General features: G+C 38.1%; 2 protein-coding genes across 4 annotated transcripts in view; both read right to left on the bottom strand.

The window, feature by feature from the left end:
- The window catches only part of LOC107703301 (lymphocyte-specific protein 1-like), an 18,742-nt gene extending 6,792 nt beyond the window's left edge, over nt 1-11,950 (bottom strand). For 2 of the 3 annotated variants that reach the window (XM_016505882.1, XM_016505883.1), the window contains exons 1-11: nt 11,651-11,950; nt 9,821-9,967; nt 8,967-9,414; nt 8,709-8,818; nt 7,586-7,651; nt 7,297-7,513; nt 5,872-5,910; nt 3,151-3,194; nt 2,523-2,604; nt 1,937-2,071; nt 612-710 (exon numbers count right to left, since the gene is read on the bottom strand). In XM_016505882.1, coding sequence (XP_016361368.1) covers nt 612-710; nt 1,937-2,071; nt 2,523-2,604; nt 3,151-3,194; nt 5,872-5,910; nt 7,297-7,513; nt 7,586-7,651; nt 8,709-8,818; nt 8,967-9,414; nt 9,821-9,967; nt 11,651-11,709 — 1,446 coding nt within the window. In that variant the 5' untranslated portion in view covers nt 11,710-11,950. The remainder of the gene's footprint in view (nt 1-611; nt 711-1,936; nt 2,072-2,522; nt 2,605-3,150; nt 3,195-5,871; nt 5,911-7,296; nt 7,514-7,585; nt 7,652-8,708; nt 8,819-8,966; nt 9,415-9,820; nt 9,968-11,650) is intronic. The other variant, XM_016505884.1, reaches the window with a different exon arrangement.
- A 1,107-nt stretch (nt 11,951-13,057) lies between these two features.
- The window catches only part of LOC107703298 (troponin I, fast skeletal muscle-like), a 2,069-nt gene continuing 851 nt past the window's right edge, over nt 13,058-14,275 (bottom strand). The window contains exons 4-6 of the mRNA XM_016505879.1: nt 13,734-13,825; nt 13,459-13,635; nt 13,058-13,331 (exon numbers count right to left, since the gene is read on the bottom strand). Coding sequence (XP_016361365.1) covers nt 13,242-13,331; nt 13,459-13,635; nt 13,734-13,825 — 359 coding nt within the window. The 3' untranslated portion in view covers nt 13,058-13,241. The remainder of the gene's footprint in view (nt 13,332-13,458; nt 13,636-13,733; nt 13,826-14,275) is intronic.

Genomic DNA, 14,275 nt, shown 5'->3' with positions numbered 1-14,275 from the left:
ATCCCCACACACACACACACACACACACACACACACACACACACACACACACACACACACACACACAAAGAAAGATAATAAATGGCACAATAAACATGAAAAAAAATCATCTATTATAAAAGAATAATTTTTCATTTATTATAAACAAACTGCAGACAGTCTAACAGGTTCATTTTAGTCGTAACCACTAGATGGTGTCATTAAACCACAAGCTTATTTCAATGTTTCTCTCCCATCACATGACTTGCCACAGCATGAACTTTAACCTTACAAACACCTTTTATATTTTCCATATATTCTATCCAGAAAACACATATACACAGCAAGTAAAAAATAAAAAAAAAATAAAAAAAATAGTCACAAAAGTCACTTAAATTCTTCCACTCAACTATAAAGGATCTATGGAGAAAAAAGAGATAGGAATTGTTTACCTTACTGAAAAGGATGAGAAGAACAGCAGACACAAGAAAAGTGTAAAGAAGAGAACTAAAGATTAAGAAAAAGAAGATAGAGGATACAATAGATTCAAAAGGAAATTTACTATTGGCTGGATTCAAGAAAAAAACTATGCAATTAACATTATAATATAAACATGTATATTATAAACTTACAGCTGCTTTGGAGGAGGGGCTCTTGGTGCTGACATCACAGTTTCCTTTCACCCATTGGTTAATTAGATCTGACACACCCACTTTCATTCCCTCTGTATCCTGAATCAGAGTAAATCCTTTATTCGTTTAATTACTCACTCACTTACTTTTTACAGTCACACCAGAATGATGAAGAATGTGCAACATATCTGTACGCTCATTTCTCAAGGGAACAGAAATTCAGTTATAGTAACAAAACATTGAATAATAACACAAAATGAGTCTGTGTGAGTAAAGTTCTTAAAAGGGAGAGTTCACTCAAAAATGAGAATTCTGTCATGATTTACTTACCCTAATGTCATTCTAAATCTGTATTACTTTCTTCTGTGTAACACAATTGTAAAAAAATTGTCCGTATGAAAGTCATTGGGGTACAAACTGACACTGAACACTATTGCAGCAGTGATAACATATTGTTGCAGGTAAACCTGGAAGCTTTTAGCATTACACTGGTTCCCTCAACAAAAACCCCACTGGATTTTTCCATTGCCTTTCAGATTATTGCAGAAAATAAGCTTTATGACCAACAAAAGTTTATGATTCTTACATGTTTTGTTTACCATTATAATCTTCACAAATTAGCACACTTTTATGAATTGTAAAGCCTAAATACATTGACTAGAAGTTAAAAAAAAAAAGCTAAATGTAGGTTATAAACAAACTACACAACAGTCGCTTGATTTTAACATCACCATCACCAAGCGACCAACAACTCTTTCAGTCTTCACTTAAAAAAATACTTTCTCTGAAAGTCTGAGTTAAATATAGTTTGCAAGAGTGTGATTATAAACACACTGAGGCTGTGAAAGCAGACTAGTGATAAGATGAGTTTTCAACTCATAACCTCTATCCCCAACAACCTTTAGAATTTAGTCATTTGTTAGTAAATGTATTTTTCAAGACAAGTAAAAGCTTGTTGTAGAATAAAATGTGAAAATATCTTCAGGCATTTAACCAAAAATTATATATATATAAAAAAAAACCCTGTCTTCCGGACGATAGAAACTGGAAGTGCTAAAATGCTAACTTGTTAATGGCTCTTGGCCTACAAAAATAAGTCATCCTTGCAGCAGTCTATGATTTCCACTGTATGGCTAAATTAAAAAAAACATTCTTCAAAAAATATTATTTTATGTTCTAAAGAAAAAAAGAAAGCCATACATGATTGGAATGACATGAGAGTGAGTAAATGATGACAGAACTTTCATTTTAGGGTGAACTATCCCTTTAACATATAATAAATAATGTTTTGATAAACTAAGGATGATCTTTGTGACTGTATGAACCTTGGAGGACACAGCCTTTGTTGAGTTCTGATTCCAGGCCTCTCCCGCCTCAAACAGGGTCTTCCGAGCAGATACGGGTTCTGGTGGTGTTGGGACATCCATTACCTTGACTACATTGCCCTCTTTACAGGACTCCTGCACACACGCACCAAAACACACACATAATGACGAAAATATTATGCTATCTGGGACTTGTGAAACACCTGCTTAACTCTCCGCAATAAAACCTGTAACACCTGGTTCCACAATACACACATTTGCCACGGGGCTCTTACACGTTTCCTGACAGTTAGGTGGCAGGAAAACAGAACTAGCTGAAAACAAAAATGTTTGAGCGAATCAGCATGTCTAAGAGAGGAAGTGCCTGGGCATGCAGTTTGTCTGAAAGCACCACAGCAGAGAGATCAGAGTGGTAAACATCAGAGCAGGTGAATGTAAGCACTGGGTGGGGTAATAAGAGCTACATGTGCAAAGAAATTAATGTAAAAGCAGCAGCATGTAGCCGTGCAGGTGCATTTACAGGAATATATGCAGAAGGTTTAATTATGAAACTGACATTACACAAGTGCATGTGAAGGTAATTCACCTCAATGGCATGGTTGTACTGCTCCAGTCTGCCATCTAACTTCGAGATGATCGTGGGAGGTTGGGTCTTCTTTATACTGTTCCTGTTTTCACGAACAGATGAAACATTACCTAAAGCACCACTGTTCTTTCAAGACACAGACCATCTCAGAACAAGCATGGACATGAAGAGCACCATGACTCATAAAGTAATGTAAGATATAAACAAAGGCTCTGTGAAGTATACTGTTTATACTTCATACCAGAATGAACAATGTGGAAAAGAATACCCGGTGATAAATTGGATTCTGAGATTGATACATGTGCAAAAACGACTAAACAAATCCTCCATCATTTCATATTTAGTGAACAGGAGAAGGATACATAGATGGAAACATGTCATATCATGTCTACCTGCCTGCTTGAATGGTGAACCATGTTTCAAACAGTTGTTCATTCATGTGTGGTGTTTAGATCAAAGAGAAAATACTGATGAACCCATGATGTCATACCACAGCACAGAAAAACAACAATTCACCCCTGCTTTTTCTCACATTCCATACTAAGAGGGGGATTTTTTTTTTACAATCCTACAGTAAATCACTTGTGCCCTTTCATCTCAATGTGTATGTGTGTTTCCGAAGTCTTACTTTTTTTTAATGGAGCGGTTTAGAGACTCAGTCCTCTCAGTAAGCTGTAGATGAACAGTAAAAGAACATTTATCAGTAAATAGATTCAGAGTATTTGTGAATCTTTACACCACTGAGCATGAAAAACCCTTAGGGCAATATTTTGTGCAATGTTTCCAGGCAACAGTCAAAAAAGGTGAAATGCAGTGCAAATTCATTGGGTAACGGATGATGATTGCACAAAGTAAAACCATACTCTGTCAAAAGTTTGAGTCAATACTGAAGGGCAGATTAACCCATTGATGTTGTAAGCAGATTTATTTCATAATTTCATTGCTGGGGGCTTTGTATCTGGCTGTTCATATTCTTTGTTGATATTGTAAATCCTTGTAGCCTGTTGCCCTTTCATTCTTCCACAAAAAGTGTCATGGCCTTTAAAGGTCCCATGACATGCTGCTTTTTGGATGCTTTTATATAGGCCTAAGTGGTCCCTAGTACTGTATCTGAAGTCTCTTTCCCGAAATTCAGCCTTGGTGCAGAATTTCAGCCACTACGAGCCAGTCCCACAATGAGCTTTCCTTAGGACGTGCCATTTCTGTGTCTGTAGCTTTAAATGCCAATGAGGAGGAGAGAGGCGGGGCAACTGCCATGCTTCGCTCGTTTGCAAGCCATGATGTCTCTCGAGGAAAAAAAAATATTGCGCTCGCCTCGCACGGTAGTAGCTAATTTTCTCATGGGCGGGCCAAATTCTCTGGGCGGGCAAAGCAGAGAAAGGGGAGGTAACCTTTCCCCATATGACGACATAAAGGGAAGATTCCAGATTGGGCCATCTGAGCTTTCATTTTCTCAAAGGCGAAGCAGGATACCCAGGGCTCGGTTTACACCTATCGCCATTTCTAGCCACTGGGGGACCATAGGCAGGCTAGGGGAACTCATATTAATGTTAAAAAACCTCATAAAGTGAAATTTTCATGCCATGGGACCTTTAAAGATTCAGTTTCGCCCAACATGATAGGATGCATTCATTGCCCAAAAAAGTCATCCTGCCACCCATTTCCTTTGTATTTTTAAAATGTTATCACCATACATTAAGTGTTTATTATTTGTATGTTAAGAACTGATCTGTTGCCTTTAAAATGAAACTATTATTTTCCCAATATATATATAGGGGGCATATTGAGGCTGTCAAAAATGTTCTTACATAAACATTTTTCACTAAATGCTTAAGTTGTACAGTATATCAGAATTAGTTTTATCAGAACACCGCAAAAGTAAGATGGAAGGGAATATGATCATAGACATAAACGGAACAAATGCATAACAAAGCAATTATAACCACAGCTTTATAAAGCAAAGATAAGGTACACAGTAGCAGGCACACACAAACATTTGCTGTCATGCACATGCACAAAGTAAGCAACTCACCGAGCTTGTACCTTCTGATTGCCACTCCTCACCCTCAGCCTGAAACCAGCAAGCAACACATACACACACAAAGCACCTCAGCAATGTAAAGCAGATGGTTCTTGTTCTGTCATCTTTCTCCCTCAACCCACACCACCATTGCAAGGAAAAGATCAGAACCAAACATAGCATATGGGAGAAGTCTGAGTCACGCAAACAGCATATGGAGGATACCAGACGAAATTACAAAACACAACTGGGCACAATGCACAAACACATGTGTTGTACAGTATGTCATGTTTTATTTCAGGCAGGGACCTACCATTATCATTGACATTGTCATTTCTGTGCCACAAGCATCACCGAATGGTAAAGCAAACAAATAAAAATTAAAAAATTGCACTGCAAAAATAACTTTCAAATAAATTTCCTGAACATTCAACCCCAACCCAGGCATAGCCCTGCCCCCATTCTCATGCCATTGGTCGAAGTGCAACAGACCATATTGTTTAAGGTGCAGAAAAGGACTTTTTGCAATTTTATTAATTGAAATAAGCCATAATTTATTCCCTTTCTGTAGTTTTCTTAATCAAGCTATTTCCTCATAAGTCACTACAATGTAGGTTTTTTAGGTTTATTATCATTGGAGACATTTATTGATTTGGGGACAAATGTTGGAGACATTTGTCCCAACATGAATATACAATATGACGACATAAAGGGAAGATTCCAGATTGGGCCATCTGAGCTTTCATTTTCTCAAAGGCGAAGCAGGATACCCAGGGCTCGGTTTACACCTATCGCCATTTCTAGCCACTGGGGGACCATAGGCAGGCTAGGGGAACTCATATTAATGTTAAAAAACCTCATAAAGTGAAATTTTCATGCCATGGGACCTTTAAAGATTCAGTTTCGCCCAACATGATAGGATGCATTCATTGCCCAAAAAAGTCATCCTGCCACCCATTTCCTTTGTATTTTTAAAATGTTATCACCATACATTAAGTGTTTATTATTTGTATGTTAAGAACTGATCTGTTGCCTTTAAAATGAAACTATTATTTTCCCAATATATATATAGGGGGCATATTGAGGCTGTCAAAAATGTTCTTACATAAACATTTTTCACTAAATGTTTAAGTTGTACAGTATATCAGAATTAGTTTTATCAGAACACCGCAAAAGTAAGATGGAAGGGAATATGATCATAGACATAAACGGAACAAATGCATAACAAAGCAATTATAACCACAGCTTTATAAAGCAAAGATAAGGTACACAGTAGCAGGCACACACAAACATTTGCTGTCATGCACATGCACAAAGTAAGCAACTCACCGAGCTTGTACCTTCTGATTGCCACTCCTCACCCTCAGCCTGAAACCAGCAAGCAACACATACACACACAAAGCACCTCAGCAATGTAAAGCAGATGGTTCTTGTTCTGTCATCTTTCTCCCTCAACCCACACCACCATTGCAAGGAAAAGATCAGAACCAAACATAGCATATGGGAGAAGTCTGAGTCACGCAAACAGCATATGGAGGATACCAGACGAAATTACAAAACACAACTGGGCACAATGCACAAACACATGTGTTGTACAGTATGTCATGTTTTATTTCAGGCAGGGACCTACCATTATCATTGACATTGTCATTTCTGTGCCACAAGCATCACCGAATGGTAAAGCAAACAAATAAAAATTAAAAAATTGCACTGCAAAAATAACTTTCAAATAAATTTCCTGAACATTCAACCCCAACCCAGGCATAGCCCTGCCCCCATTCTCATGCCATTGGTCGAAGTGCAACAGACCATATTGTTTAAGGTGCAGAAAAGGACTTTTTGCAATTTTATTAATTGAAATAAGCCATAATTTATTCCCTTTCTGTAGTTTTCTTAATCAAGCTATTTCCTCATAAGTCACTACAATGTAGGTTTTTTAGGTTTATTATCATTGGAGACATTTATTGATTTGGGGACAAATGTTGGAGACATTTGTCCCAACATGAATATACAAACAAGACCACCCAGACTCTGCAGGGGTGTTCAATCCTGCTTCTGGACCACCTTCCTGCAGAGTTTAGCTCTAACCTGCCTGACTATAAGTTTTTAGCAATCCTGAACAAAGTCAGTCCGAACAACGAAAGACAGTTCACTAGCAGGCATATTTTTAACAGCACCGGTGCAGCTATTACAGACATGCAAGACCAACTCCTATCTACTTGAATACTTAAATCTCAAAAGCTGCTGGCCAAACTCACATTTAAATAATGTATTTCAAATCCGAAAATAAAATCTGACATGACCTGTCCCATAAATGTTGTCTTCTATGGGAACCACAGCTGCAGTGACGTCATGACTTTACCACTTGGTGATTGACAGTTTCTCTTATTTATAGTAATACACATACTTTGTCCTGAAGACCTTGATTTGCTGGTTCAGGTGTGTTTAAAAAGAGTTGGAGCTAAACCCTACAGGACACCCTTTACCCAGACCAACACATGCGAAAACATGAATGCACACGTCATTATCTCTATAAAACACTAATCACTGCAGATATTGTCATTTGTTCTGCAGCTAACAATTGTGAGTTAGATAATGATGCCAGGTCAACAGCAATTAAAAATGATGACACGAGATGAAGTAAAGCATGTTAATGTTAATGTTTGAACTCTATTTAAGAAGCATATGTGGGCATATCTGTAATGAATCTTTAATTATAATGTGATTTTGTGTCTAATGACGATGATGCCATACCATGTAGGAGGGGCTCCTGGGGCTGAGAGGACTGAAGGGCTCCTCTGGATCTCCGCTGGATATACTCAACCTCTTCAACTTTTCCATCACATCCCTTCTCTTCCTCTCTCGCTCCTCCTCTCTCATCCTCCTCTGCACCTCCTCATGAGTCTGATCTCCTGTCTCTCTATGCTGCTGGTTCTCCTCACTGCTCTTCACAAACACCTCCTCAGACACACTAAAGACAACAAGATTAATAAAGGGCAGCAATTCATGAACAAAGTATTTTACCTCACATGCATTGTCTTACCTCTCTGGACTGCTGAGAGCTGCTGAATCGACTGAAGAGTCCATGATGCTCTGTATCTTTAGTTCTCTGAGAAAGTTTAAACAGGCTGAACTCAGGAAGGACATTTGTTCTGGGGAAATTGCGAAACTCACCTGATTTCTCATGTCATTTCTCAACACAGAGTCAATATCGACATAACTCTATTGCTGCCCAATCATTGGCACATTCTTCTCAAACTGTTCTCCTGCAGTGTGCTAAGGATATTGCATTGTAAGGGTAACTCCTACAATGCTGGAAGTCATGGTCGCCACACAGTATGTCAGATGTTGATTCATAACATTTCTGTCTGCTTCAGTGTAGGATTCCTCATACTGATTCAATCCAACTCCCGGGTTTGTGAATCTTTTGAGCAGTTCGTTCAAAGAATCAAATCAGTAGAGCCATGCAATCGGATTACTTCTCATGCTGTATATTTGTGTTTGCGTGTGGCTCAAGGGGACGGCTCCATTTAAAGACGCCTTTTCTTGCCTTTATTTAACTGTACATGGTCTTTTAATATCATCACAATCAATTAAAAATGTAAACTCACATCCACAGCTCGGGTAAAACCTGATTTCTTGAGTAAAACTGGCATAATCGGCATATAAAAGATGCATTTCTACCAAATCCCTAGTAGAGATTAAAAATGGAGGTGGAGTTGGGATACCGGAAGAATGGTCATGGAAGTGACAAATGAGGTAAGCAGTATCATATTGGCCTTAATATTGTGATTGGCAGGAATTAGATGAACAAGCTCCTCACAAACTGCCATTTAGAGATTTAAAATTATTTGAAACATGTAAACTAACTGTCAATCCCTCAACAAGCAATAGATAACTTCAGATCTCTATTTCCATCCTTACACATCAGTAAATAATTATAATTATATAAACATAACAATAACACACTATATCACAAGCATAATATATTCATTTCCTAAAGGTACTTAAGTGTAAGACTGGTTTAAGCTTAGTCTCCCCTGCTACTGTAGCTTTAACTGTATATACAGTATTTTAACTCTTAACTTCTCATTGTAACTGCATATATTTTACAAATCACACAGGTTTTTCTGAGTTTGTTGAAATGTGTGCGTCTATGCCTGTACCTGTCATTTGTTCTCCTCCCCTCTTGTCCATTAGTACTGTATTGTCTCCCATTCTGTTGGAGGAGGACTGTAGAGGCGTAGGAAATCTTCATCTCTGCCTTCTTTTCTCTCTGTGAAAGAAGCATATATGTTCACTGCATGCAGTAGTTACAGTAGGCATTTGAAAGACTGGTTTTGATGCATGACTGAGTTAAGGGTTTAAGGGTAAGAAGTATTATTTGAGTGCTATCTTGTTAAATGCCTTCTTAAATATCATACCTTCTCATCCATGTCACAGCTCTGATTTTGTTTTTTCCAGAAAGATGACTCATGTCCTTTCACGCTTCTTGGATAGCCCTCCTCTGCACACCACCGTCCAGTCTCTCCCTCCTCCCTCTCTGCTGCGTTAATGTTATCTCTTCTTTCCTGCTCTCTGGCACCCCAGTCTTCATCATCACCATCCTCATCCAGGTTTTGCTGATTTGAAAGGGGGGGTCGGGTCTGTATGAATGGGGTGCTGTCAAACACATTGATATCATGCGGTTTACTTTGTTGAGCAGAGCTGGAACAAAGCTGCAGTTTTGAGTGACGGGAGCCGTTGAGATGTGTTTCTACATCTTTATGTTCCATTTGTCCCTGTTTGCGCCTGCTCAGATGTGTCCAATCACTGAAGCCTTCGTCCTCTTCCAAAGAGGATGGGCAGCTTGGAACCAGATCATTCTGACCCCTAACAAACAGTGAAACACTTTCAGAATTGCCTCTCATTGGGATGCCAGTATAAGAATAACACGTCTACTTACAACAGTTGAGTATGTTAATAGAACAGAATAGAATAGAATAGAATAGAATAGAATAAGTGACTGAATTTAAAAGAACAGGTGTGGTCTTGACACATATAAACTCACAAACAGATTAACAAGCACACAAAGAGTTAGACAGAGAAAGTTGGCTTGAGCCAGAATCTGGAGGTTGAGATTCCATGGAAACAAAACAAACACACACACACACACACACACACACACACACACACACACACACACACACACACACACACAAAACACAGTTTCACAAAACACACACAAAACAAAGTACATGACTTGACTGGAGTGTACTTTTAGGTTTTTGAAACTAACTGGTTGTCCAGAGGCTGTGCAGTGCGAGGGCTGTCCTGTGGGGTCACGGTGGGTTGAGACAGCTCAGTAGAGGAACTGGTTCTTGTACGTCGTCGTTGTTCTCTCTCAATTTCTTCTGCATCCTCCAGACTGCGCTGAACAGTGATCCTGCAAAATAACAATTCATATAATACAAATTAGTAATAATCTTCATCATTTCTATGTTCAGGAACAGAATTATGATCGCTAAATCATAAATGCTGCATTTGTGCATGAAGGTAAACAGAATTTTGATGCATTATACTGTCTATAGTCTTACACTGTGATGTAAATCTTCAGGCAGTAATTTTCAACTGATCAAACAATAATACACCACCATGACTAGCGAATAGCGATAGGGGTCATATGACAGAAGGTAGGGTCAGAGATGGACAGGAAGTAAGTCAAACATGGACAGGAAGTGCAGGGTTCACACTGACAGGAAATGGCTCACTGCCTTCATTTACAGGGGCTTACATTACGAGAACTAAACAAAACAACTGTCACAACTAAATCTGCAGAGAAACACTTTTACTGATTATTTACAATAATTGTGCAGAGGTGGATGATTTCCAGACAGTTTTATTCTTCGTTACAGATCAGAAAATATTCCTGTGCTTTCATCAATGAAATTACAAGTTTTACTGGAAGTGTAAGATTGGTGTAAGCTTATAGATTAGATACATTACACACGCCTCTGGGAACTGATGCAATGTTTGCTAATATTTTCTTTAACCTGTCCTGAATGAGCAACAAAGGCATGCTTATTGTTACTATTGACACCATTTATCTAATGTGCAATCTAAGCACTTTATAACAGGTTGGCGGAGCAAGCCAGAATATAAAAGAGAAGAAAGAAAAACATAGTTTGAAACTACCATTCAAAAATTTAGGTAAGATTTAATTATTATTATTATTATCCAGCAAGGATGCATTAATTTGATCAAAAGTGACAGTAAAGATATATTGCTCCATAAGATTTCTGTTTCAAATAAATGTTGTTTTGAACTTTCTATTCATCAAAGATGTAAAAATGTAGCATGGTTTACACAAAAATATTAAGCAGCACAACTATTTTCACCATTGATAATATTGTTACTTGAGCAGCAAATCAGCATAATGGAATGATTTCTGAAGGATCATGTGACACCAAGACTGGAGTAATGGCTGCTGAAAATTCAGCTTTGCCATCACAGAAATAAATTAAATTTTAAAATATATTAAAACAGAATACAGTTACTTTGAAAAACTCATACATCAGAGCAGCAGTCAAATTCTTTAACCACTCATATTCTGCTTAAACATTTGAATCTGTTTCAAAACATATTTATTGTATTGAGTAAATGAACATAGCAAATACTAAAGCAGAGTAGCCTAAATCTATAATATCAATAATAACCGCACTCTTTCCTTTGTTGAATAAACTTAGTGAGAATGGCTGGGTGGTGGAGTGGCTCAAATTTTCCAGCACAGTATAGAGGAGCTCCGGGTCCTTAGGGCAGAGTGGGAGGGGGCTGCTGCTGTGTATCACAGATCCAGCAGATTTAGACCTTTCTGTCCTAATGGCTGTCTGGTGCTACACAGCATTTTTAGTTAACAGATTATCACTATCAGCACATTAAGTTTAAAAGTCATGATTAAGGTTATAAAAGTCAAGATTCATGAAGCAGGATTTAATGAACTGCAGCATAATCTAGCCCTACTACTGTACTCTAGGCAAAGAACAGTGTGACTCTGCAGACCAAAGACTCTGACCAAATGGCCACAGACAAACACATTCACACACATGCATACAAATCAACAACATCTCACCTCTGGAGGTTCTCCAATCCCTTTTTGCTGGAATGTCGTCGCAAGATTGAGCTGGACATGTTTATTTGTTTCACTCAATCTCCTCACTGAAAACCAGCAGCCTTGCTGTGACTGAAGATGATATTTGAATGTGTTTCTCTGATTCTCTCTTTTCCTGTGAATCCTCTAAAGGGTGTGAATGTGCTCCCCCTTTCACTGAACAGGATTTAGTCAATATCTTTCTCTCTCTCTTTCTGTTCCACTCACTCCCTTCCTCTGTCTATCTCCATGTGTTTTTAATTCAGAGCGTTGCAAACTCTGGCTCCTGTCTTTTCCAGTTCTCTCTTCCAATCAGCAGAAAGCTAAACAGTCATGTGATGATCCCCTGGGAAAGTAAGATGATACCACACATGCACACACACACACACACACACACATCCACACCTCAAAACAATAGCATTGCAGGGCCACTACTCTGTGTGTTGTCAGGCACTCAGTTCAGAACCAATATATCCACATGCATGGTTTGCCTGCCTAAAGATAATAAACAGGTATAGGCTAAAGTTAGTACATAAGTAGAGATAAGCACCTAAATCTACATTATAATCGCAAACTAAATGAATCATGGCCTAACTAAAAAATTTAAAACATAATTATAATGAAAATAATAGTCACCCAATAAGCTTCCTAGCATGAGTGGAGAAGAAGAATGAAAATAATTATATTAACCATGGCACAATGGTGAGTTAAAATAGTGTGTATGTATATAATTAAAAGGGTGTGCATGTGAAGGTGTATAATTATGCTGGCTCAGATGTATACATCACACTTTAGCTGTATCACAAGTGAACGCCTGCAGTTTATGTAGCATTCTGATAGTTTAATAGTTAATTTAAACACTATGGATTCAGTATGTTTAACTCTTCAGACTTGCACTGTAGACAATACACTTTTTTCTTTCAAGAATATAAAGAATAAAAGACAGGAAAAAAGAAAACAAATAAAGGCATAACAGAAAGCATGCAACATTTAATATCATTTTCAAGTGGGAGATTTCATCTTGCTTTGCTTATCAAATGAACAATCTCTGTGTGTGACTCCATACTTGCTACATTTAAAGAGCAAGTCACTACTAGTGTGAAAGCCCCGCTGTTTTCCCTTGTGACCACTGGAGTCATCGGTTGCTGTTGTTCTTTAGTCTCACTGAGCCATACATTTAACTGGTGAAGATGAAATAATGAAAAAGCAGAATGTCACACTTCGATTGTTTGATTTGTAGGTTGTTGTTTTTTTTTTCAGCAAACTCCTCTCAGTACTGTTTTGAGTATTTGAATGGGTTTTACTGATGAATGTCAATTTATTTGGTCTAATAAAAAAGACCCGAAGTCAGATTATTCTTTTACAAATTAAAGCCTCAGCTGCAAAACCAACCATCACATACATCAAAACCTCCTTTATACAATACATAACCAACTGTGACATTACTTGATAGTATTACAACAATAGATAGCATTACCACTTTTTATCTCTCAGAACCCTGAAGTCCACAAGAATTAAGACAACCTGACCGAATAAATCATTGTATGAAAATATTAATTTAAGAAAAACAGATTTAGGCCTCAGACTCAAACATCTTCTTCCTGCCGCCCATGCCAGCCTTATCCTCAATGTTCTTACGCCAGTCTCCCACTGCCTCCTTCTCCTGTAATGCCAGAAAAAGTACAATGTTTCAAAACTACAAGCCTTCGTGTAATTTGTCTTCTCATCATGAGTTATGTCCACATTTTATTGCACATGCTTCTGTTTAAATGCTAATGATGTGCGCTCACCTCCTCCTTGACCTCTTTCTTGACCTGTTTGAGGTTGGCTCTCAGGTCCAGGGACACTTTGTGTTTGGAGCCCAGCAGGGCCTGCAGCATGGCATCAGCAGACATACGCACTTTCTTCAGAACGGGTTTCTTGAATTTACCTTTCAGGTCCTGAACCTTTATCTTCAGATCTTCAATCTTAAAAGATCAAGAATAAAGTTTAGGTTTTAGATGTTATGTAAGTTAAATACATTAACTAGTAGAACAGAACAAAACAACCATCAGAACAAAAGTACCTCCTTGTTCGACTTGGCCTGTTTGCTCTCCATATCATATCTTTGTTCATCAATGACATCAATCTGCTGGTGCAACTTCCTACACAGCTCCTTTACACAAAGATACATGCACATTTTCACATTTTCATCTGTACTTTTGCCCATCACACAGCACTGAAGGCAATAGTATACGATGGTGTGCTTTTAGCCTGTATAAAACTGTTCATAAGCATGATGTGATTCTGTTACTGACGTGTGTGTGTGTAGTATATTCCCTACGTTATGGGAACCAAATGTTCCCACATACCAGTAATTTTTTACCTTGTGGGAACATGTTTTGGTCCCCAAGAGGAAAACAGCTTATATATAATGATCTTTTAAAATTATTTTTTGAAAATCTAAAAAGTAGATTTTTTGTGGGGTTGGGTTATGGTAAGGGGGTAGAAAATACAGTTTGTACAGTATAAAAATCATTACGTCTATGGAACATCCCCATAAAACATGGAAATGTGTGTGTGTGTGTGTGTGTGTGTGTGTGTGTGTGTGTGTGTGTGTGTGTGTGT

The sequence above is a fragment of the Sinocyclocheilus anshuiensis genome, unplaced genomic scaffold (genome assembly GCF_001515605.1).
Source record: "Sinocyclocheilus anshuiensis isolate Anshui unplaced genomic scaffold, SAMN03320099.WGS_v1.1 scaffold947, whole genome shotgun sequence".
NCBI classification, from domain to species: domain Eukaryota; kingdom Metazoa; phylum Chordata; class Actinopteri; order Cypriniformes; family Cyprinidae; genus Sinocyclocheilus; species Sinocyclocheilus anshuiensis.
This window is presented reverse-complemented; position numbering and strand designations above follow the sequence as displayed.